The sequence below is a fragment of the Phacochoerus africanus genome, chromosome 9 (genome assembly GCF_016906955.1).
Source record: "Phacochoerus africanus isolate WHEZ1 chromosome 9, ROS_Pafr_v1, whole genome shotgun sequence".
Lineage (NCBI taxonomy): Eukaryota > Metazoa > Chordata > Mammalia > Artiodactyla > Suidae > Phacochoerus > Phacochoerus africanus.
In genome coordinates this window covers 66,523,293-66,548,566 of record NC_062552.1, presented here as the reverse complement: position 1 = coordinate 66,548,566, position 25,274 = coordinate 66,523,293, and the positions used below count along the sequence as shown (strand labels likewise).

Below are 25,274 nucleotides of genomic sequence, written 5' to 3'. Positions count from 1 at the left end.
TGATTTTTCTCTCTTTGAATTTAATGAGTTTACATCAAAAAATCAGGTAGTCATTTTACATTTAAGGAATAAAAATCTTTTAAAAAAAACAATACAAAGCATGGAAGAATTTTAACCAAGTTTATGTTTCGTTTTGCTATAATTTTTATCAACAATTCATCTCATCATATGCAATTTGCAAACGCATTTGCAGCACCCATTACAATCATGGAACTAAATTTAAGGAAGTTCGCAGTTATTAATGGCGCTCAGAGGAAACTGATTTACCTTCTATTAAAAACTCTACAGTATTAAGCATTACATAATAATGCTACTTAACCATCATTTGTCACAAGAATCATCACCAAAATTTTCTGGAAATGAGTCCACACAAGAATTAAATATTTAAAAGGTGAAATGTTCCTTATTTTAACTTTAGCAAGATCTTTCTTTTTCATTGTTTAGAAACACTTTAATAGTTTTAAAGCAAAAGCTGTTAAGAGTAGAGTCTAGATAGCTAAAACTGTACTCCTGAGTTCAAACTTACAGATAAGTCTTTTGTAAATGGTTCTCAATAAAATATCCTCCCTCCCCAGCCCCCTGCCCAAAATCTTGAATTTTTCTTACAAAACTTTGGTCAAGAGTAGAAATATATCCAGGCAGATATGTTTTCCGTACAATAGCAAGAAAGAACGGTAGAGCCCAACTAATGACTTTGGGTTTTAGAAATAGAAGGCAATTAAAATGTACTCAAAGTTGTTACATTAAGAAAAGCTTTCACAGGGTATTATTGAAACAGTCACAAAGGTTAAGAAAATACTGATATCAAAGTACAAATGACTACAATGTTAAAATAGACAAAAACTACTATACAAGAGCTCCTTTTAAAATTAAAAATAAAGAACACAACACATGAGTCAGGATTGCTTTCCTGTTCTACTCATGAATTTTAGTCTTTATATTTGTAGGATTGATTATGTTGACATCTAGAAGAGTTTCTTACGACATTTGAATGAGGTCTCATTCCAACTTCAGACGGTGGCTCTTCCCTAAGGAACCTCTTGATTCCGGTCACATCCTGGTCATTGTACAATTTCAAAGTAGTGCAGTATCGCCATGATGTGCTGAGGCATGAAGACATATCCTGTGTACAGGGCCATCCCCACGATGGAAACCAGCATGGAATCTGAGTTGTTGTTAAGGAAACTTCATTTAATTTGCTTTCTCTTAATTTATTCAGAACTAAATCCCCCAATTTTCTTGAGTACTGTTTTTTGGGTTTGGTTTGGTTGCTTTTTAGGGCCGCGCCTGTGGCATATGGAAGTTCCCAGGCTAGAGATGGAATCAGAGCCAGCCTACACCGCAGCCGCACCAGTGCCCAGACCCAAGCCTTGTCTGCAACCTACACCACAGCTCACAGCAACACTGGATGCTTAACCCAATGAGTAGGACTAGGGGTCAAACCCACATCCTCATAAATACTAGTCGGGCTCATTACCACTGAGCCACAATGGGAAATCCCAAGAACTGCTTTATGTGGAAGTACCCATTCACTTGACGCTTTTCCAAACATGTCAAGTATTTATAAAGAACCAATAACTATACTTACGGCCACTAACCTTAACTATGTCTGACACCATTCTCAGAGACCTATTGACTTGAATAATAAGAATGCCTGACCTAGGCATTTTGGAATTATTTGGACTAGAATGTGGTAAAATATTAGCTTTAGAGCCAAAAGTAAGATCAATCACATACTAGTGACATAACCTGATAGCATCTGTTACTATTAAATGTTTATTACTATTATCACGAAACTTTGCAACAACATCAGAGTTATCTTGATAACCTAAACAATAACCATTCTCTGCTGCGTTCCCTTTTCTGCATTCCAAAAGGAACTGAAACTGTTGGGCAAAATCAACAAGGAGTCCTCCTTGTGGGCCACACAAAACCCTAACAAGAGTTATGTAAAAATCTAAGGCTTTTATTTTGGGGGGGGGGGGCTTGCAGAGTCACACAGCCATTCTAAGGGGAAATGCAGCTTCTGAACTGGGACTGTGTCTCACTCATTCATTCACATGCTCCCTCCCCCTCCCCCACCTCCCGGCTCTTTGAGCCAGTAGTTCCACAATACCTTACATTCCTTTACGAGAAGATAGGGTTTAAATAAACAAGGCACTTTACTACCAACTAATATTTGTATAACAGTTTAGTTGACAAAGCTCTTTCATATATTATCTTGCTTGACCCTTATAGCTTCCCTGTGAAATGTTTATTGGGACTGTTACTCACTGGGAAAGGACAGAGCACTGAGGGACATTCCAGAGCTGTACAGGAAGCTGTCTTAGCCTGACTGAAACCCTAAGTTCATTGCCCTCATCAAGGGGACATGGGTGAAAGGTCTCCCATGATAATTTTTTACAATTTATTTTTTAGCCTCCTTTGATTCAGTTCTTTCTTAAACCACCTTGCATTCACATTTTTTAACTGCATACTTGCAGCTTCCATGTCACCACTTACCACCCACACAACCACTTGCCTTCTACCCTCCAGACTATGGACACTGCTCTCAGGTCACTGGTGACCTATCCTATCCAATGGCTATTTGAATTGAGGCAGTTTCATCCCTCCTAATCAAGCTCCTTCCACTCTGGGCTGAGGTACTTCTCCGCAGCTCTCCTCCCTTCTCTCGCACCATTTTCCTATTTCCCTGGCCCTTCTTCCCTGTCTGCCCTAAAGTGTAAGATTAGCATCAAATTTGTTCTTTTCTCCCAAACATCCACTCCACTACCCCACCTGCTAGTAGCAGCCTCTTTCCCCCCCCCCTTTTTGACCCCCCCACAGCATACAGAGTTCCTGGGACCAAGGATCAGAACCAAGCTGTAGTTGAAAGTTGCAACCTACGCTGCAGCAGTGCTGGATCCTAAACCCACTGTGCCAGGCTGGGGATTGAACCTGCATCCCAGGCACAGCAGCCAGGCTCTTTGAGTGGGCCTAACCCTAACCCATCTCCAGGCGTAAGCCCTGATTGATCTTAGCCAACTGGTAAACTCTTCTCTTTGTAACAATGCTGACCTCCAAATCTGATCAACCAGCTCAAAGTTTAGGATTTCCACCAGGAATTCAGGATTCTCCTTCCAGAATATGCAGTTTGCTGATGGAAACCTGGAATCACTTTGCCTCCATGAGAAAAGCAAAACTCAGAACAAAAAAGTTGACAGATGAAGATGGCGGAACAAAAATAATCACAGAAAAATGGAGCCAGAACTCTGATCAAATGAATGGAAGCCCCACCCTACCACAGGATTTTTTGACACATAAACCAATACCTTCTCTTTACCCCAAACCACCTTTAGATATTGTCATATTTGTAGCTGAAAGGATTCTAAATGATAAAATGGAGTTCCCAATGATTCGTCTTGGGCACTACACACTCATAACTTAAACAATCACTTTAAAGTTGTTGACCTGGCCCCACAGTGTATAATGCAGACGAGTATTTCCTATGACACTGGACATTTCCACCTATGACGGTCTTAAATTCAACAGAGCCAAAACTGAACTCATTAACTTCTCCAAAACTACTTCTTCCTTATACGTCCTATTTTTCCAATGATTTGAAAAAACAGTTGATAGATTATTTGATGTAATGCTAGATTAACTATTTGCCAATCACTCAGTCTAGAAACTGCTTGGATTCCTTCTCCCTAAATATAAATGATTTAAGACTTCTCAGTTCTTTCCAACCCCTACCAATGACTCTTGTAAGTCATGTTCCCCTACCCTAATCAATGGTAAATATTTATCATGCCTCACTTAATCATGTAAAAGCTCCCATTTTTGGTCTCTAGCCATTTCCCATGCCATTCTGTACTAGAGTAAGCCTTTTACAATGCATTAAGCTTCCCAATGCCTATAGGACGGCACCTGAAATTCTAAGTCAAGCATCTGAGGACCTTTCCAATCCAGAGCAAAGTACCAGTCTTAAGTTGAGGTACAAGGAGTAGATAAGAATTGAGAGATTGGAAGAGGGATTCTTGTACTAGTTATTCTTTTTTTTTTTTTTGGCTTTTTAGGGCTGCACCCGAGGCATACAGAGGTTCCCATGCTAGAGGTGGAATAAGAGCTACAGCTGCCAATACACCACAGCAACAGCCCTCAGCCATGTCTGCGACCTACACCACAGTTCACGGCAACGCCAGATCCTTAACACACTGAGCAAGGCCAGGGATTGAACCCACAACCTCACGGATACTAGTTAAATTTGCGCCACAATGGGAACTCCTGTACCAGTTATTCTTAAGGTAGTTTTAGCAGAAAGGGAGTGAGTAGAACAGAACAGAGCAAGGGGAAGAGCTAAGGAGGTTCAGGGGCTTAGCTCCCACAGGGATCTCTGGAGCATGAATTGTACCCTATGTTGGTGTTGCTGTGAGGCAGGAGGACCTTCATATCCCTTTTGTATCATTGGTTACAGCGAGGGATGAGGAAAAACCACCTGGGCCAGACAGCTGCCCTGGCCAGGGGCAATACTCTGGAGAAGGGGGCAGCCAGAAGGCAGCAGCAGATGACAGTCACAGCTGCAGGGGACAAGGACATCAGCTGGCAAAGGAATCAAGGGGGGACCAAGAACAACTGGCCCTTGAAAAGCACAGGTTTGAACTGCATGAGTCCACTGACATATGGGTTTTTTTCAATAAATACACACTACAGGGCTACACAATCCATAGTTTGTTGAATCTACAGATGTGGAAGACAGATACAGGGAGCCCAACTGTAAAGTTATACTCAGATTTTTGACTATGTGGGGGTCAGCACACCTAACCCCTGCTTGTTCAAGGGTCAAGTGTACTATGCTGCTTTTCCATCAAACCTCCCAACACTCCAAATCATCCCAACAAATACACACCCTACTCAACACCATATTATGTGAGTCTCAGAAAACAACATTCTGTATTTTCATACTGTTCTGCCTTTGCTTATGGTTTAATAATATGAGTAAGGATAACAGCAGTAGCAGCTTTCATTTTGCAAATGTCTAGTGTGCCCCTGGCATTGTGTTAAGCTCTTCAGCAAGTTCAAGTAACATCTCGAAATCAGAGTAAGCAATGGAGTCAATGTCAAGCCCCCAAAAATATTTGTTCTTTGGCAGGGGGGCATGCCCACTGCATAGGGAGGAAGTTCTGGGCAGGGATTGAACCCACACCACAGCAGCAACCCAAGCCACTGCAGCAAAAATGCCAGATCCTTAACCCACTGCACCAGAGGAGAATTCCAAAAATCTGTGTTCCTAACCACTCTGCTATAATACCTCCCTATGTATGAAAAGTTCTACTCCTTCAAGTAAACCTAGTCTTCTTTTTTTTGGGGGGGGGGGGGCCCACACCTACAGCATATGCTAGGGGTATGGCTAGGGGTCAAATCAGAGCTACGGCTGCAGGCCCATACCAAAACCACAGCAACATGGGGTCCAAGCCGTGTCTGGGACCTACACTGCAGCTCACAGCAACACCAGATCCTTAACCCACTGAGCAAGGTCAGAGATCAAACCCACATCCTCATGGATACTAGTGAGATTTGTTACCACCGAGCCACAATAAGAACTCCCAACCTGATCATTCTTAAAACTCAACTTATCTCTTTTCCCAAGCATTCGCACATTTTCCATTCTTACCCCAAACTCCTGGCAGAATTAGTTACTCTCTGATGCTCATCAAGCTCTTTATTCATATCCCATAGCACTTCTCACCTGTCATTACCTAATTGTAGATACATTTATCTCATCCAGATTATCAACTCCTTGAACACAGGAATAATGTCTTATTATTTGCGTATCTCCAACATCTATCATCACACATGCTTAATAAATTGAATACTTGATGAATAAAGGAATTGCTCAAGGAACATTATGACTCTAGATCCCCTGTGGTGACTTCTACATGGTCCACATATTACTGTGACTGACAAACTCTAGAGTGACTACAACAAAGAAAAACAAAATCTATTTCCAAGTAATAATATATTTTCAAAATGCTTTTTGGTTTTTTTTTTAATTTTACAGTCTTTATATAAGACTTATAAGTGTTGCACAGCAAAGGAAACCAAAAAGAAAACAAAAAGACAACTTACAGAATGAGAGAAAATAGTCTCAAATGACACAACTGACAAGGGCTTAATCTCTAAAATGTACAACTTACACAACTCAACAGCAAAAAAGCCAACGACCCAATGAAAAAATGGGCAAAAGACCCGAACAGACATTTCTCCAAGGAAGATGTACGGATGGCCAACAAGCACATGAAAAAATGCTCAACATCCCTGATTATTTAGAGAAATGCAAATCAAAACTACCATGAGATACCACCTCATGCCAGTCAGAATGGCCATCATTAGTAAGTCCACAAATAACAAATCCTGAAGGGGGTGAGGAGAAAAGGGAACCCTCCTGCACTGTTGGTGGGAATGTAAGCTAGTACAGCCATTATGGAGAACAGTATGGAGGTACCTTAGAAAACTATACATAGAACTACCATATGACCCAGCAACTCCACTCTTGGGCATATATCCAAACAAAACTTTCCTTTAAAAAGACACATGTACCCACATGTTCATTGCAGCGCTATTTACAATAGCCAAGACATAGAAACAACCCAAATGTTCATCGACAGATGATTGGTTAGGAAGATGTGGTATATATATACACAATGGAATACTACTCAGCCATAAAAAAGAACAAAATAATGCCAACTGCAGCAACCTGGATGAAACTAGAGACTCTCATACTGAGTGAAGTAAGTCAGAAAGAGAAAGACAAATACCATATGATATCACTCATATCTGGAATCTTACATATGGCACAAATGAACCTTTCCATAGAAAAGAAAATCATGGACTTGGAGAATAGACTTGTGGTTGCCAAGGGGGAGGGGGAGGGAGTGGGGTGGATGGGGAGCTTGGGGTTAATAAATGCAAACCATTGCCTTTGGGATGGATTAGCAATGAGATCCTACTGTGTAGCACTGAGAATTATGTCTAGTCACTTATGACAGTATGATAATGGGAGAAAAAAGAATGTATATGTGTATGTATAACTGGGTCACCATGCTGTACAGTAGAAAAAAATTGTATCAGGGAAATAACAATTTTAAAAAAAAAGAAAAAAAAAGATTTATAAATGTATACACCAAGCAAATGACATGGTAGAGTAATAATCTTCAGGTCATTGGCTCAAATTCAATTCAAGTAAGAATTACTAAAAACAGCTATTTGAATGATTATATTACATACTCTTTATGGCACTACAATTCTTCAATTTAGCATGAAGAATATATCCATTAAAGAACATGCATAAATTACCTTAACAGAGATTGTGCCACTATAAGAATCTGAAATTTAAGCTCAATTTTGTGAACACTAAATTGTCAAGACTTTATATTCTCATATGCATGTAAAATCAGGGCATTTTTCCAACTGAAACAAGAATTTATCAAAGCTTGAAAAGGTTTTTAGGGGTTCCTTTCATGACTCAGTGGTTAAGGAACCCCACTAGGATCCATGAGGATTTGGGTTCGATCCCTAGCTTTGTTCACTGGATTAAGCATCTGGCGTTGCCATGAACTGTGGTATAGATCGCAGATGCAGCTTGGATCCCACATTGTGGCTGGCAGCTGTAGCTCCAATTTGACCCCAAGCCTGGGAATCTCCACATGCTGCAAGTTCGGCCCTAAAAAGCAAAAAGAAAAAAGAAAAGAAAAAGTAAAGAAAAGGTTTTTAGCCTGGTTAAATATAAGATTCTAAAGTTCATTACTTTCTACAGCATTATGTCGTGATGCATACACACAGAGTAAGAGTAGTAAGAATAAGAAATAGGAGTTCCTGTCATGGCTCAGTGGTTAACGAATCCCACTAGGAACCATGAGGCTGCGGGTTTGCTCAGTGGGTTAAGGATCTGGCGTTGCCCTGAGTTGTGGTGTAGGTCGCAGACGAGGCTCGGATCCCGCGTTGCTGTGACTCTGGCGTGAGCCAGTGGCTACAGCTCAGATTAGACCCCTAGCCTGGCAATCTCCATGTGTTGGATGTATAGTTGATTTACAATGTTTTAGGTGTACAGCAAAGTGATAGATAGACGATATAGGTATATATTTTACAGATTCTTCTCCATTATAGGTTATTACAAGATACTGGGTATAGTTCCCTGTACTATACAGTAATTCTTGTTTATCTATTTTATACACAGTAGTGTGCATCCATTAATCCCAAATTACCACTGTATCCCCCCTCCCAAATAAGAGAATATTTAAAACCAACATAACTATACAGTGACACTCATATTAAGTGAACAAGTAAACAATAGGACCATGAGGAATTTCTACTAGTTTAATAATCACCCTATAAAACATGCAAAAAGAAGGTGTGTTTAATAAGTTGCTTTCTACAAATGCAATTTTAACAATGTAGTTGAAATAGCTCCAATATACTGAGTTGAATATTCCCTGAGATTATGTTTGGCACCATTTAAAATGTCATTCTTACAGACACTCGTAGGATTGGGTTTTTTGTGACATTTGCAAGATTAGGGAACATGTGACCTCTATCTCCTCAGAAATATTTTCACAAACAGCTAAACATACACCATTTAGAGTATACTAGCTATTATTTGCTATGTGGTTACTGAGTGGATTTCTCAATCCACTGCGTTCTTTTAACACAACTCTCAAAGTTTAAAGTATACTTGACACGCTGTGAAGTATAAGAAATGGGTACTGGGAGTTCCCTTGTGGCTCAGTAGTAACAAACACAACTAGGATCCATGAGGATACACATTCAATCCCTGGCCTCACTCAGTGGGTTAAGGATCCGGCATCACCATGAACTGTGGGGTAGGTCGCAGACATGGCTCGGATCTGGCATTGCTGTGGCTCTGGCGCAGGCTGGCAACTGTAGCTCTGATTCAACCCCTAGCTTGGGAACTTCCATGTGCTGCATGTGCAGCCCTAAAAAGCAAAAGATTTTTTTTAATAGAAAAATAATAAATAAATAATAAATGGGTACTGGAATCACCATGGCACTGGTTTGTTGCAATCCTGCCAGTCCCTGGTTGCATCAAAAACTCTCTGATCATTAGTCTTCTCATCCCTGAAATGGAGACACACATCACCTACCTTTCCAGGTTGATATAAAAGTTTGGAATCAAATGTATTCTGCAAGAAAAGGTAATATAATCCTCATTAAAATTACTACTTGAGTGCTTAGACAGTCAACATTATGACTCAGACTTCAGTATGGAAATTACCTAAGGTCATCCTGCTATTAATTTGTTATTAATTTATAGTACAACCCTAGATTATCACAATGTCTCTGGACCTGAGTTTTTTCCTTCATAAAATGAGGTCCCTTCCTACATTATTGTTTTAGGATCCTAGAATAAATAAACAAATAAACAGTTTAGGATCCCACTTGCTCAGAGAGGGCATTCAGTAAATTTATAAATGTAAATAACCAATGTTGTATAACACACATGTATTGGAAGATGATATACAAAGTGATAGAGTAATCTTTCCATTCACCAAACACTTCCTGCTGTTTGTATAAGTATCAGTAGCTCTATACAAATTAATCATGTCTACATTTTAGAGGGGTTCCATGATTCAAGAAATATAGAATCAAGTTAGTGAAATCTAGACCATCACAAACAAAAAACCTCAAAGACTATAAAACTGGCTTCTCTGTTTCACGTGTTTATAACTGTCTCTACCACTGAATTTTAAGTGCTTGAGAGTGAACACATTGCTAGACAAAGCAGGCACTCCATCAGTCCAAGAACTGAGCAGATAACATGCTGGATCTGCTCGAACACAGCTGATAACTGTGTGTTCAAGGGCTGGGTGAACAATCGGAGGTTTTTCATAACCTGGACATAACAAATCTTTTATGGGTTCAATGGATTAGAAAGCAAATAAGTGTGAAACCTTGTATCTGGAAGTTGTTTGCTGTTTTCTTTAACAGGGATCCCCAACTGATCATGAGCTGATAAGTTCCCAGTTAAACTGAAAAAAAAGTACAGACTTGTTTGCCCATATAAGGAATTCATTGGCCATTCCCAGTCCTATTTCCCAGCAACTGAAAATAATAATAAAAACAAAAATAAGAAATGCTTTAAAGATAAAAACAGTACATCAGAAGTAAGACCACAGTAACTAACACTTCCTGCCCCAACCAGTAACCCCACACTATTACTACCTCCCTTAGGAAACTAGTCATGAGATTTCAGAGAAATCAAAAGTAGTTCCTCATTGGGAAAAAGTCAGGGATCTTTGTTCCAGCGGGTATGACTTACACCTCTTCACTAATCTAAATAATTTCAATGTTTTCAGTCTCTGATGGCACTGGTCATATCAAAAAAACAAACGTAGGAGTTCCCATCGTGGCGCAGCAGAAACAAATCCAACTAGATACCATGAGGTTTTGGGTCCGATCCCTGCCTTGCTCACTGGGTTAAGGATCTGGCATTGCTGTGGCTGTGGTGTAGGCTGGCAGCTGTAGACCCCTACCCTGGGAACCTCCATATGCCACAGGTGTGGCCCTAAAAAGCAAAAACAAAAAACAAAATGAAAAACTAAAACATCATCTGAAATAATTATTAGTCTATTAGTCAAATTCCTTTTGTAAAATCAAAATACTACTTTTATCCTCAGAAACACTTGAAAGTTTTGATAAATCAAACTTATTTTAAGGAACCATCTTAATGAAAAGAGAAAATAAGGCATTTGACAAAGTATCACCATAGGCTATTTGGTGAAAAGCAATCAAAGTGCTAAGGGAAAACAGGTGTTGGCTACTGAAGGATGCTCCAAAAAGGAAGCTTCCTTATCACTGCAGGTTTTTTCATTTGACCTCTAAAAACTGGAGATCGGAGTTCCCGTCATGGTGCAGCCGTTAACCAATCCGACTAGGAACCATGAAGTTGCAGGTTAGGTCCCTGCCCTTGCTCAGTGGGTTAACGATCCGATCCAGCATTGCCGTGAGCTGTGGTGTAGGTTGCAGACACGGCTCGGATCTCGTGTTGCTGTGGCTCTGGCGTAGGCCGGGGGCTACAGCTCTGATTCGACCCCTAGCCTGGGAACTTCCATATGCCGAGGGAGCGGCCCAAAGAAATAGCAAAAAGACAAAAATAAAAATAAAAATAAATAAATAAATAAAAACTGGAGATCATCACCAAAAGACATGGTAAGAAAGCTTATTTTTTGTCAAATACATAAACTATTTCTTGCTACTTTTCTAGTTGTCTTAAATGAAAGCAAGTAGGAGTTCCCCATCATGGCACATCAGAAATCGAATCTGACTAGGAATCATGAGGTTGTGGTGATCCCTGGCCTTGCTCAGTGGGTTAAGGATCCGGCATTGCCGTGAGCGGTGGTGTAGGTTGCAGACTCGGGTTGGATCTGATATTGCTGTGGCTATGGCGTGGGCCAGCAACTGTATACTGTAGCTCCAATTCAACCCCTGGCCTGGGAACCTCTATATGCCTCGGGTTCGGCCCTAAAAAATAAATAAATAAAGCCCCCCCCAAAAAAAATTTTGAAAGCAGGTAGAAGATAATGATACAGTTACAGTCCCATGTATGTGAGCCAACTTGACATTCTTAGGTCAGTTAAAGGATATCACATCAGCATCAGAAACAAATGTTGGCAAGCAAAACCCACTCTCTGAGCTTTCTGTAGTGTTGACTATACCTAAGTATGGAAATTGATTTCAGAACAACTTGATGACAAACTCCTTAAAAACTAGACAAAGGAGTTCCCATCGTGGCGCAGTGGTTAACGTATCTGACTAGGAACAATGAGGTTGCTGGCTCGATCCCTGGCCTTGCTCAGTGGGTTAAGGCTCCGGTGTTGCCGTGAGCTGTGGTGTAGGTTGCAGACACGGCTCGGATCCCCTGTTGCTGTGGCTCTGGCGTAGGCCAGTGGCTACAGCTCTGATTCGACCCCTAGCTCGGGAACCTCCATATGCCATGGTAGCGGCCCAAGAAATGGCAAAAAAAAAAAAAAACACTAGACAAAAAAATAAATAATAAATTGGGAGTTCTCCAGTTCTCCTTGTGGCTCAGCGGTAATAAACCCAACTAGTATCCAGGAGGACACAGGATGGATCCCTGGCCTCACTCAGTGGATTAAGAATCCAGCATTGCCATGAGCTGTGGTATAGACTGCAGACATGGCTTGGATCTGGCATTGCTGTGGCTGCAGCAACATAAGCCAGCAGCTACAGCTATAATTCAACCCCTAGCCTGGGGACTTACATATGCTGAGGTTACAACCCTAAAAAGACAAAAATAAATAAACAAAGAAATAAACAAGCCTACTGCTGAAACCAGCAATGATCATGTTCAAGCCTGAACTGAAATCCTAGAAATGGTTTGTAGCTCTGAGCCCAGATACCAAGGCTATGAATTGCTGTATGCCTTTATGATTAGAGCTTCTATTAACCTCATGCAGATCTAAAGCCCCAGAGTCAAGGGAGGAAAATTGCCTGTCTGCTCTAAAATATAATCCATTCTACTACAACACATTTCTGGAACATCAATTAGCTCCCATACGAAAAGACAGCATAGGAGCTACTTTGTTTCATGTGGCATTTTTCATGAATCAGGGGAGGCAGAGGAGTGGGAAAAGAATTAAAATCTTCAGCAAAAACATCCCTCAGCTCAGCTGCTGCAGTCCTTTTAGCTCTGTTTTAAGAAAATTAAAAATTAGCATCTGTACCCGGGCTTCTCCAGAAAGGCACACCTTCTAGCAGGCTAGCACAGCCCTCAACTAATGGCAGGATTGCACTGACTCCTGCCCCTCCTCTATGGCAGCCCACACCATCACCATTACTTCAGCACCTCCACTCAACTCTGCCAGGCATTCTTTTTTTTTTGTCTTTTTTTGCTATTTCTTGGGCCGCTCCCGCAGCATATGGAGATTCCCAGGCTAGGGGTCGAATCCGAGCTGTAGCCACCGGCCTACGCCAGAGCCACAGCAACTCGGGATTCGAGCCTCGTCTGCAACCTACACCACAGCTCACAGCAACGCCAGATCGTTAACCCACTGAGCAAGGGCAGGGACCGAACCCACAACCTCATGGTTCCTAGTCAGATTCGTTAACCACTGCGCCACGACGGGAACTCCTGCCAGACATTCTTAATGTCCCCTGGGGCAGGCTCCAGCCTGCCTGCCCAGGCTCCCCAAGTTGTGCCCCAAAATGCCAATTATTGTTTTTGTTAGCACCTGCTTATGAAGTCACATCAATTTTGAGTGGTCTGGCGGTCTGCTCAATGGTCTTTTCCCATAAACTTTTTTTTTTTTTTTTTGGTCTTTTTAGGCCCACACCCAGGGCATATAGAAGTTCCCAGGCCAGGGGTTGAATCAGAGCTGTAGCTGCCAGCCTACACCACAGCCACAGCCACAGCAGATGTGAGCCACTGTCTGAGATCTACACCACAGCTCTCAGCAATGCTAGATCCTTAACCCACTGAGCGAGGCCAGGGATAGACCCACAACCTCGTGGATACTAGTTGGGTTCTTTACTGCTGAGCCACAACAAGAACTCCCCATAAACTCTTTATCTGGGAATTTTTCAGGAACAAATATGACACATGATGGCCAAAATTCTTGTAGTAGTAATTCTACTTTTCATAACTGTTGATTAAATACTACCTTTCTACCATGCCATAACTATTAGTTTTTAAGCATTCCAATTCATGAAAAATATATATACTCTACCAAGTAGATTTTCTGGAATACATAGTTTAATGATTAAATTTGAGCATGGGTTTGTTTTTGGTTTTTTTCCCCTTAATCAAAATAATTTATCTGGCCTTTGCTCCTAAGTACCACAAATGTTACAAGCAACAAAGCCTGTGCTGGGGTGGGAATGGAGGGGAGTCACCAGGGCTTTAAGAGTATAAAGCAGGAGTTCCCTGGTGGCCTAATGATTAAGGATCTGGTGTTGTCACTGCTATGTCACAGATCACTGCTGTGGCATGGGTTTGATCCCTGACCCAGGAACTTTTGCAGGCCACAGGCACAGCCAAAAAATATATGTATGGAGCAGTGGAGAGAGGATCCACAGTCACCTCTATTGACAAATCACTGGTATCACCTGCTGAAACATTGTAGATGATTTACATATGCTTTGTCCCCACTGCCATCAACCTCCCACAACTTCCTTTGATGTCCTTGGTACAGATCACCTACTTATGCAGCGTAGTTTTGGTCCTGTTCCACCTTTCCTGAAAAACACTACAGAAAAAGGTCTAATATCCAAGGAGTACAGATGAGGGACAGTCTAACATTCTCATGTGGCCAGCCAAGTATCTGGGCAGTGTAAAACAGGTTAGAGCAGCTGTCCCCAAACTAAAGCACAGGACTGCTGGAGGGACAAGACTTCTCAGGGGGTTAGGATCCATTAAGGGGAATCAGGTCACAAATCTTCAGCTTCCACTGTACTCTCTCCTCAAGCTCTGAGAATTGTGATCTGCTAGCTCTCCCTCCCATTCCCTCCCCCCCCCCCAACAACTTCACTTCTCCCACTTTACTTCCTGAATCTCAGGACTGCGTGCGTTTCCCCAGGGTACAAAATAACCTCTGGGACAGCAAACAAAGGAATAACTAACTTACATTGAACTTTACTTCCTTCAGGTAACAAATACCTGGCACAACTTCAAGTCTCACCTATCTATCCACCTAATAATAGGAGTTTGAAAATGAGACACCTTTCCAACCTCGCAAATGCCTCCAGCAAAGGAGGATGGTGAGAAGAAACAGGAAGAAACATTCACAAGCCCATCCACAGAGTGAAGGTCAAAGGAGCAAGCCTCTGGGGCACTAAAAGCGACCCAGAAATCTGCCAGGAGGAGACAAGAACTCCAGATGTGCACAGGGACACAGGTGTCAACGAAGCTGTCTGGGCCAAAGGGATAGGAGTGCCCTGCACTGTGCAAGTGTGCAATTGTCCAGGAAATGTGATGGGCATGAAGATTCACCAAACAAGCTCTCTACCTTGCTTCCCTATGCACCTGTCACCATTTTCAAAAACCTATCATCAGTGTGGATGAGAACTAACCACTGATTGTCAAATACAATTATAAAATAGTGACAACAACAAAATGAGATAGTGTTCACCTAACAGTCATTTGAACAGAAGAATGGTACTGAGCTTTTCCTGGCAGAAACTAAGGCTGATTTTGCCTATTTGGCTTCCCAGTTGAGGGCCAGCTTTGCCAGTTAGGTCATGTGGTGGACATTTTCTATGAACCGTAGAAGAAAAAATTATAACTTTAAGGTTTGAACAAAAATATACAATAATAAAATGAAAAGCAAAAAAATAAATCCTGTGTAACTGCTTAAATTTACTATGAAAGATTTCAGATGTCAGCTTAAATGAGTGAGGATACGTTATATGCTTTTTGTTCTGGTAGGGGATACACAAACCAAAAGTCTGAATACCACTGGGCTGGAGGATTGGAAGTATTAATTTATTGGTTACATTAAATTTAATAATATAACCAGTAAATTTCCCTATGTAACCCTTCTTGAGGAGGGAAAACTGCATTCATTTCTACAAAAGGAAGATCAAAAAGAAATGGCATAAAATACCAAAAAAAACTGAAGATTGTTGGGAAAAAAATTTTTTTCCCACGGAAGTTTGAAGGTAGTGCAAAATGTTCAGGTTATTTCAAGGTCATTTGGAAATCACATGTGACTTGAAAGTACCCTGATAAAATCTTTCTAAAGGGCATTAACCTTATTTAGTAAGAATACTTTTCTAGAGGTAACTGTCTGATATTAAGAATTTTGCCTAATTATCCAATCACATGCTGATTTTTACTGGGAATCTCTACAAATTGTCAGATGATTCTATATATGCAGACATTTTCTTCTAAAAAGGAGTTCACTGAGAAAAAAGTTCTAGTAGAAGACTCTGGTAAATTGGAGTTTTAATGGTAATTCTCTTTACTGACTAGTTCAGAGGAAGCTCTGTCAAAGACAGAGACAGGCAGTGGCCTAAAGTTCCCACTGGCCAATATATAGTGTTTTTCTTGGTCAATTTTGTTTTATTTGTTGTATTTATTGACAAAATATACTTTATATAGAAAATATATAAAAAACAAGGACACTTAATTGTAGAGAACTGTATCAACCCTTTCTAGTACCTCCAAAAGAGCACAGCAAAATATATTCTTTGTTACCTCTCAACTTGCTTGTAAAAACTGATTTCACCAAACCACAAATACCAAAAAAACTATTTAAGAGTATTTTTGGGAGTTTCCCTTGTGGCTCAGTGGTAACAAACCCCTCTAGTATCCCTGAGATCGCGGGTTCAATCCCTGGCCTTGCTCAGTAGGTTAAGGATCCACTGTTGCCATGAGCTGTGTGTGTAGGGTCGCAGAAGTGGCTCGGATCTAGTGCTGCTGTGGCTGTGGCTGCGGCAGCTGACGCTCTGATTAGACCCCTAGCCTGGGAATTTCTTCATGCCACAGGTGCGGCCCCAAAAAAGAAAAGAGAAAAAAAAAAAAGTATTTTCCAGCTGTTCACAAAATATCTCAGGAAGGTGCACAGGCAATGCCTGCCACTGCCGGGGGCTGGAGTGGAAGGAAGACCTTCACCATCTATCTTTTTGTACCCTTTGAGTTTTGACCATGAGGATGGACAATCTATTTTTCATTTATAGTTCAAGAATTTGTATTTTCTAAGCTCTCAAACACTTTAACCACTCCAGCACATTGAGATGTGAAAAAAAAAAAAAAAATCCTCCTCAAGTCCAGCTGTAAGCATTCAAGGATATAGCAAAAATCTAAGAAAGTAAATTAACTTAGTTGCTACTGAAAAGAAGATACAGCTTAACAAGTATAATACAAAGCTGGAAAATACTCTTTTTTTTCCCCCCCTTTTCTTTTGTGTATCAGCAAATAAAACGGAACTGTGTAGCTCCAGTTTGACCCCTAGCCTGGGAACATCCATATGCCATGGGTGCAGCCCTAAAAAAGACCAAAAAAAAAAAGTCAGTGAGAAAATTGTTACTGGTTTGAGTGACTCTACTCAAAAGGTATGAGCACCTCTGTTCATCTCCAGAGCTCTCACTCCATGCCTAGGAGGCCCTACTGCATGAGATCTGACCTCTTATCCTACCACTCACCCCCTCTGCCCTCAGCCCCAGCCCCACCAGCCACTGAGCTGTCCCAGAAACACACCAGACACACTGAGGCTTTAGGGCATTTGTAGGTACTGTTCCTTCTGCCTGGAATTCTCAACCCCCTGGAATTTTCTCCCTACTTAAATCTTTCTAAATGTCCCCTTCCTGACCACTCTAGCCAAGAACACGCCTTCTTCCTTAGTTCCTAGCCTTCCATCTGCATTATCTTTCTCCATAACAGCTATAACAATTTAATAGTCTATATTTTTTAACTTATTTATCTAGTGGCATCAGAATAAACATCTTTATCTGTTTTATTCATAGGTACAGCCCTACTATCTAGAATAGTATGTGGCAGTTAGAAAGTACATAATACTTATGGAATCAGAATTCAGCAAATATTTTACAAAATGAGGAGGCAGAGCAAGGCAGGTTTTGTTAACATCTCTGAAATAAAAGTTCTTTCAATCTATAGCCTTTTATATTCCTTTAAATTCTCTCCAAGAACTGAATTTTGTTCACTGGAAACACCCCTGTCCCAAAGTTACTCTAAAAGTGGCTTAAAATCTTACCTCTTTTCCCATCCTTCTGCAATTTCTTTGAAATGAAAAATCAACATATAAACAAAGTTTGCCAAGCATTATTTGGGTGCCCAGTGCCACAATTAAAGAACACGCTCTGCTTATGACAATAAAAACAAAAATAAACAAAGGGACCTAATTAACCTTAAAAGTTTCTGCAGAGCAAAGGAAACCCTAAACAAAATGAAAAGACAACTCACAGAATGGGAGAAAATATTTATAAGTGAAGCAACTGACAAGGGATTAATCTCCAAAATTTATAAACAACTTCTGCAGCTCCATACCAAAAAAAAAACAAACAACTCCATCGAAACATGGGCAGATCTAAACAGACAATTCTCCAAAGACATACGGATGGCCAAAAAATACATGAGATGTTAAACATCACTCATTATTAGAGAAATGTAAATCAAAACCTCTATGAGGTACCACCTTACACCAGCTAAAATGGCCATCATCAAAAGTCCACAAACAATAAATGCTGGAGAGGGTATGGTGAAAAGGGAATCCTACTACACTGTTAGTGGGAATGTAAACTGGTGCTACCACTGTGGAAAACAGTATGGAGATTCCTCAGAAAACTAAAAATAGAATTACCATTTGATCCAGCAATCCCACTCCTGGGCATCTATCCAGAGAAAACCATGATTCAAAAAGATATGTGTATGCCAATATTCATTGCAGCACTCTATATAATAGCCAAGACATGAAAACAACCTAAATGTCCATTGACAGAGGAGTGGATCAAGACAATGTGGTACATATACACAACGGAATATTATTCAGCCATTAAAAGGAAAGAAATAATGGTATTTGCAGCAATAAGGATGGACCTAGAAATTATCATGCTAAGTGAAGTTAGTGAGACACCAAGGTCATATGCTATCACTGACATGTGGAATCTAAAAAAAAAGGACACAATGTACTTCTTTGCATAAGAGATACTGACTCACAAACTTTGCAAAACTTATGGATTCCAAAGGAGACAGGTTGGGAGTGGGGGATGGGCTGGGGGTTTGGGATGGAAATGCTATAAAATTGGGTTGCAATGATCACTGTACAACTATAAATATAATAAAATTCATTGAGCTAAAAAAATAAGAGCTAATAGATTTTAAAAATACACATGATTTTAACAGACAGAAGATTTACTGTTACTCAGGGTAATCGTATCAGGATGCAATATAAGCTTTATTCTAGAAGTAATATATTGTGATACTTACAAATTATTTTCCCACCCATTTCTAAATAAAAGTGTAATAAATACCCACTCAAAAAATAAAATAAAATAAAATTTAATTTTAAAAAAAACTCTTTCCCTGAAGAAACATGACTGTCTTGGGGGGATCTAATTCCCCCCCCCCAAAAAAAAACAAAAACAAAAAAACTGCCCACACTTTTTCTTAAAATAAAACAGAAGTAAAAATGCCATGGAAACATAAGAAGCTGTAGAGAGATGGCAAATATAACCCAGTGATTACAGAATAAAACTTTTTTTATTTAAAAAAAAAGGATAAAATAACTTTTATTTATGCTTACAAGGGGTTTTTTTTGGGGGGGGTTGTTTGTTTGTTTTTGTCTTTTTAGGGTCACACCCACGGCACATGGAGGTTCCCACAGCCTGGGTAGAATCGGAGGTGTAGCTGCCGGCCTATGCTACAGCCACAGCAACACAGCAACACAGGATTCGAGTCTGTCTGTGACCTACACCACAGCTCACAGCAACGCCGGATCCTTAACCCACTGAGCTCCTTAACCGGCTGAGCAAAGCCAGGGATCGAACCCACATGCTCATGAATCCTAGTCGGATTCCTTAACAGCTCAGCCACTACACTCCTATGCTTGCAAGTATTATAACAAAGTATTTTCAATTCTCCACCTCCCCTCAACAGCATGGTTACAATGTTACTCAGTGAGGCCCTCAGGGAGTGTCTCACTGGTTACAAAACCAGGTCTTTTCCTTTCCCAGGGATGGCTGTCAGCAGAGAAAGGGGACTTCTGAAACATGTTAAAAACTCCCCCTCCAGAGGTGAAAGTCAATGGGACCATGAGGTTGCGGGTTGGATCCCTGGCCTCGCTGTGTTAAGGATCCGCTGTTGCTATGAAGTGTGGTGTAGGTCACAGAGGCAGCTCCAATCCTGTGGCTCTGGCATAGGCCAGCAGCTGTAGCTCTGATTAGACCCTTAGCCTGGGAACCTCCATATGGCGTGGGTGTGGCCCTAAAGAGACAAAAAAGAAAAGAAAAAGAGATGCTCTACATTTCAGTATACAGTTTACTATACATTTTACAAAGAGGTCCTCATTAGCTCCAACCTATAGAACTTAGAGTGAAACTGAACTGTAGTAACAAATAAATGGTGTAGGAAATTAGAGCATACTTTACCTTCAAACTTTAAATCCAAAACATGCATTCTGGTTCTTAAATTCCAGGTTTGTAAAGAAATGTCAACAATAATAAAACTAAGTTTGCTTGTAAGCAGCTAAGATACCTCAGAAGTGGTGAAACAAGACTCTGCTTTTAGTGCAATCTTATGCCTGTTTAATATAAATAAACACACTGATTAAGCCTTGGAATGAAATTACCTCAGTCATTCTACCACAATGCAATAATGCATTTGCAAAGTTGTTCAAAGTTGTTCTGAAGCTACTCCAAACTAAACCACATTGAAGAGGAGAGGCCCTATAGGAAGCAAGCATGCTACGTAAATTATGTTCCTCATTGGCCCCCAAGTTAAAAAAAAAAAAAAAAGTTACATCTAATTATTAGTGTTTATTCTACAAGAATAATATCAAAGGATCTCAACACAGACAAGTGGAGACACTTCGGGAAGCATTTCTTCACAACCTTGAGTTATTAACTGAGGTTATGAAAGTTAGATGCCTTAAGATAACAGGCAAACTGCTTAGCAGAGTTGCTTGGCTCACAGTAAACGCTCAATAGTCGGACAAGTAGTTACTGGCTATCTACTAAACGGTTTCAAACACTACCTACAACTAACCACAAATTCCTTTCGAGCTTGACTGCTAAGAACTGTGCAAATGGCAAATTAACGAGTAGAATGCACTTTTTAAACTAACCATCATGAAAACCAAATAGGTACAATTTAAAAAATTGCTTTCTAAAACTATATTGGGACGCCATGAACACAAATTCACAACCCGATTTAAAAGCTGATAAAATGGTTAGCATTTTCATTAGAACTAAAGCCAGGTAAATCAGGGACAGTTAAAGGTCAAAGCCGTCCGAGCCGGGAGCAACCTGCTCCACTTACACCTCCCACAAGAACAGGAGACTGAACCAAAGGCTGCCACGGCTGAAGTGCAAGGGTAGGCACACCAGGCACACATCGCCGGAGGGGAATCTCCTCCACTAATAAAGACGCTTCTATTTCGGGTCAAGTGACTCATCCGCGACCTCGGATCTCAAGAGTTCCCGCCGCCTCCCCACCCCCCACCACCGCAGGAGCGTCACCCTCGGCGCCGAGACCTCGGCTCCGCGTGCCCGCCGCGAAGAAACGAGTCGGCGCGCGGCTCCCGCGGGGCCGCCTCTCCGCCCTCCCGCCGGCCCCTACCACCCAGCCCTCCAGGCCCTGGGCCCCGGGAGGATGCGGCCCCGGCTCCGCGCCCCCACCGGGCCCCGAGGCCCGGGCAGGATACTGAACACAGTCCGCTCCCACGGCTCCAGCATGTAGAGCGCCGTGACCAGCAGGTACTGGTAGTAGAACCAGGACATTTGCTTCCAGGCCCGCGCCAGCGCCATCCCGGACAAACCGCCACCCGCGTTGCAGCTGAACGTCAGTCTGTCCGGCCGGCCTCCCGTGCGCGCCCTAAACCCCTGGCCACCAGGCCCGCCCGCCCGCCACCCCGCGCCCATTGGCCCGCCCGGCCCGGCGCGTCACCCGTGGGCACGCCCAGCTCCGCGCGCGCTCGGACCGCCGGCCGCGAGTCCCGCCCTGCCGGCGCTCATTGGCCAGGCCTCGGCCTCGCGCCGTGTCCGCCCCCTCGGTGTTTCCGCCCTCCCCGGGCCGCGCCCACGCGAGCCGGAGAACTGTCCCCGCGAGAGCGCCCCGCCGGGCCCCGCCCGGCCCAGCCTTGAGCGGTAGTTGGTGGGCGGGGCGTTGTGCCCACTGGGGGCGGGCGCTGGCTCCCTTGTACGGTGGGTCCACCCAAGTCTTGCCCAGAAACAAGGGTCGAAGAAATATTTGTGGAATACCAGTGATGCCTTAGGCGTCCTACTGGGCTGGAGGATTACTAGTGTGAACAGGAACGTAATACATTCCTTACCTCGTCGGGTACAGTTTACCATCTAGCGAGGGAGACAAGCGGTCAGCACACACATGCAATCAGAGCTGTGATCAGTGCAGAGAAGGAGAATAAGGTGCTCGGAGAGGATGCAGAGGTGAATAGAATCCGGTCAACGAAGTTAGGGAAGGCATCTGAGGAAAAAAGAGATGAACCCTTGACCCTCTTCCTCCCTCCCCATGCACACATGCACTCAGACACACAAAAACACCCACATAGACCGACATCTGTGCATTCCTGAACCTAAAGACAAAAGAGATTACCCTAAATACATCTATCTGTTCACTTTTTTTAGTGTCTCTAGGTGCTATGTAGGTCAAGGCCAGGAGAAAGACGCAGATCTTGTGGGTTCTGCAGGTGACAGGCTGCTTGCAGTCTGTCTGTAGGCAGGTACCTCCAGGAGATTTACCCTTAAATGTTCAGGTTTTTCCACTGGCAAATGAGCCAGCAACAATGCACTCACCTTCAGGAATGAAGACACACAGTTAGTGAGATAATTAAATGGCCTGTCATTGAAATGTTAAAAGTTTTCTAAATAGCCTTTTGCTTAAACTTTTAAAACTTTACTGGTTGATAACTATTTATGCATTTAGACTGCTGTCGAGCTAAACATAAGAGATAGAAAGACAGACAGACTGAGATCTGCCTTCATAAATTACTTGGTCTACCAGGGAAGAGAAGCAAGTTAACGGATTACAGTGAAATGTTGTAAAGGGTATTTTTATGTTATGTGTAGAATGCTATGATAGCCCAGAGAAAATGAAATTGGTATTGTAAAAGTCTTCTGGGTTTTTTTGTTTGCTTGCTTTCTGTTTTTGTCTTTTTAGGGCCACACCCACTACATGTGGAGGTTCCCAGGCTAGGGGTTAAATGGGAGGTGCAGCTGCTGGCCTGCGCCACAGCCACAGCAACGCCAGATCCAAGCCATGTCTGTGACCTACACAATAGCTCATGGCAATGCCAGACTCTAAACCACTGAGCAAGGCCAGGGAGTGAACCCACATCCTCATGGATACTAGTCAGGTTCGTTACTTTTGAGCCATGACTGGAACTCCAGTATTCTAAAAGGCTTCTGGGAAATGGTGCTTAAATTGAGTCCTGAAGGGAAAGAAGAAATGGCAGAATGACTGGGGTTAGAAAGAAGAAGGTGAGGAGTTCCTGTCATGGCTCAGCAGTTGGCAGACCTGACCAGCACCCATGAGGACGTGGGTTCTATCCCTGGCCTCACTCAGTGGGTTAAGGATCTGGTGTTGCCATGAGCTGTGGTGTAGGTCGAAGACACAGCTTGGATCCTGCATTGCTGTGGCTCTGGCGTGGGCCGGCGGCTACGGCTCCGATTGTACCCCTAGCCTGCGAATATCCATATACCAGGGGTGCGGCCCTAAAAAGCCAAAAAGATCAAAAAAAAAAGAAGAAGAAGAAGAAAGAAAGAAACTGAGATGGGTATTCCAAGCATGGGAGCATGGAACCCCTATATGAAGGCCTGGTGCTTTTAAGAGATGGAATAACTTCCACACAGCTGAAGCAAAAAGAATACATAAGTAGTAGTGAGAGATGGGGCTAGATAGTAAACGGGACTTTGTCCAAAAGTTAAAAGAGCCAATGACTTAGTAAGATTTGCTTTTTGGACAAGATGTGGAGGTGAGCAGTAACCTGGAGGGAAAGAGGATCCTGTTGGAGACCTCACAGAAGTAAACACTGTAAATGGGACGTAAATAACACATACTCAGACTTCCTCATCCCTGAGAGATCCAAGTCCTCTTGGCCCTCCCACTTTTTTTTCTTTTTTCTTTTTCTTTTTTTTTTTTTTTTGTGACCACACCCATGGCACATGGAAGGTCCCAGGCTAGGGGTTGAATTGGAGCCATAGCTGCCAGCCACAGCCACAGCCACAGCAATGCCACATCCAAGCTGCATCTGCAACCTACACTGCAGTTCACGGCAATGTCAGATCTTTAGACCTGGGAGTGAAGCAGGAATCAAACATGCATCCTCGTGGATACTAGTCAGGTTCTTAACACTGAGCCACATGGGGAACTCCATTCCACTTCCAAGTCCTACTGTGTTAGGCTCCTTTCTGTCTCTGGTTCTCCCTGAGCTATCTCTTTCCAGATCTATTCGAGCACTGGCAGGCTCTGTTCCTTTCTCTTCAAATACTTCAGCCCTTGGTGATGCTCGGTTAAGTTTACACAAGATTGGAAGCCTCATCCACGGCTATCCTTCCCTCACTGAGCAGGCTCCCAAAGTGTCATTTCTATCATGAGGTCCTCCCCACTGTGTGTAGACCCCCCCAATCCACTGCATCTCTTCAGGAGAGCAGCCTTACCAAGCCAGTCTCCATCTCTCAGCTTCCCCAGGATTCCAGTGAACTCAAATCTTTCCATCTCTCTAGACTTTTTTTGTTTGTTGTTCATTTGTTTTCTGTTTGTTGTTGTTGTTGTTGTTGTTGTTGTTGTTGTTGTTGTTGTTGTTGCTATTTCTTGGGCCGCTCCCGAGGCATATGGAGGTTCCCAGGCTAGGGGTTGAATCGGAGCTGTAGCCACCGGCCTATGCCAGAGCCACAGCAATGTGGGATCCAAGCCGCGTCTGCAACCTACACCACAGCTCACGGCAACGCCGGATCGTTAACCCACTGAGCAAGGGCAGGGACCGAACCCGCAACCTCATGGTTCCTAGTCGGATTCGTTAACCACTGCGCCACGACGGGAACTCCTGTTTTCTGTTTTTAAAGGGTGATACCCACAGCATATGGAGGTTCCAAGGCTAAGGGTCTAATCAGAGCTACAACTGCTGGCCTACACCACAGCCACAGCAATGCCAGATCCAAGCTGCATCTTCTACCTATACCACAGCTCAGGGTAATGCCGGATCCTTAACCCACTGAGTGAGACCAGGAATCGAACCCACAACCTCATGGTTCCTAGTCAGATTAATTTCCACTGCACCACAACGTGAACTCCCATCTTTATAGAGGTGATGACTGGCTAGAAATGATGAAAAGAGGATGGGATCCTGGATAATGACAATATTCACAAAGAATCCAGGAGAAGTTTGGCTGAAAAGATAGGAATTCTGTTGGGAAGAGGCTGAGTCTGAGGTACCCGAGGGACTTGTAAGTGTCCAGTTGGGCATATGGTCTGAAACTCAGAAGAAAAGCCTAAACAGGAACTAAAGGCAAGAATTATTTTTTTTCCCTCTTTTGGCAGCCCTATAGCATATGGAGTTCCCAGGCCAGGG

General features: G+C 42.5%; 1 protein-coding gene across 1 annotated transcript; it reads right to left on the bottom strand.

Moving 5' to 3' along the window:
* Positions 1-21,571, bottom strand: SPTSSA (serine palmitoyltransferase small subunit A). Its single transcript, XM_047796301.1, has 2 exons — positions 21,393-21,571; positions 1-1,165 (listed from the first exon to the last, which is right to left on the bottom strand). The coding sequence occupies exons 1-2, from the start codon at positions 21,493-21,495 to the stop codon at positions 1,062-1,064; spliced, it is 207 nt and encodes a 68-aa protein (XP_047652257.1). The 5' UTR covers positions 21,496-21,571; the 3' UTR covers positions 1-1,061.
* Between the last annotated feature and the right edge of the window lie 3,703 nt (positions 21,572-25,274).

Coding starts and splice junctions, on each gene's coding strand:
- SPTSSA (XM_047796301.1), bottom strand. CDS start 21,495: ATGGCGCTGGCGCGGGCCTGGAAGCAAATGTCCTGGTTCTACTACCAG. Junction 1,166..21,392: donor GTGGGAGCGGACTGTGTTCA/GTATCCTGCCCG, acceptor ACAACAACTCAG/ATTCCATGCTGGTTTCCATC.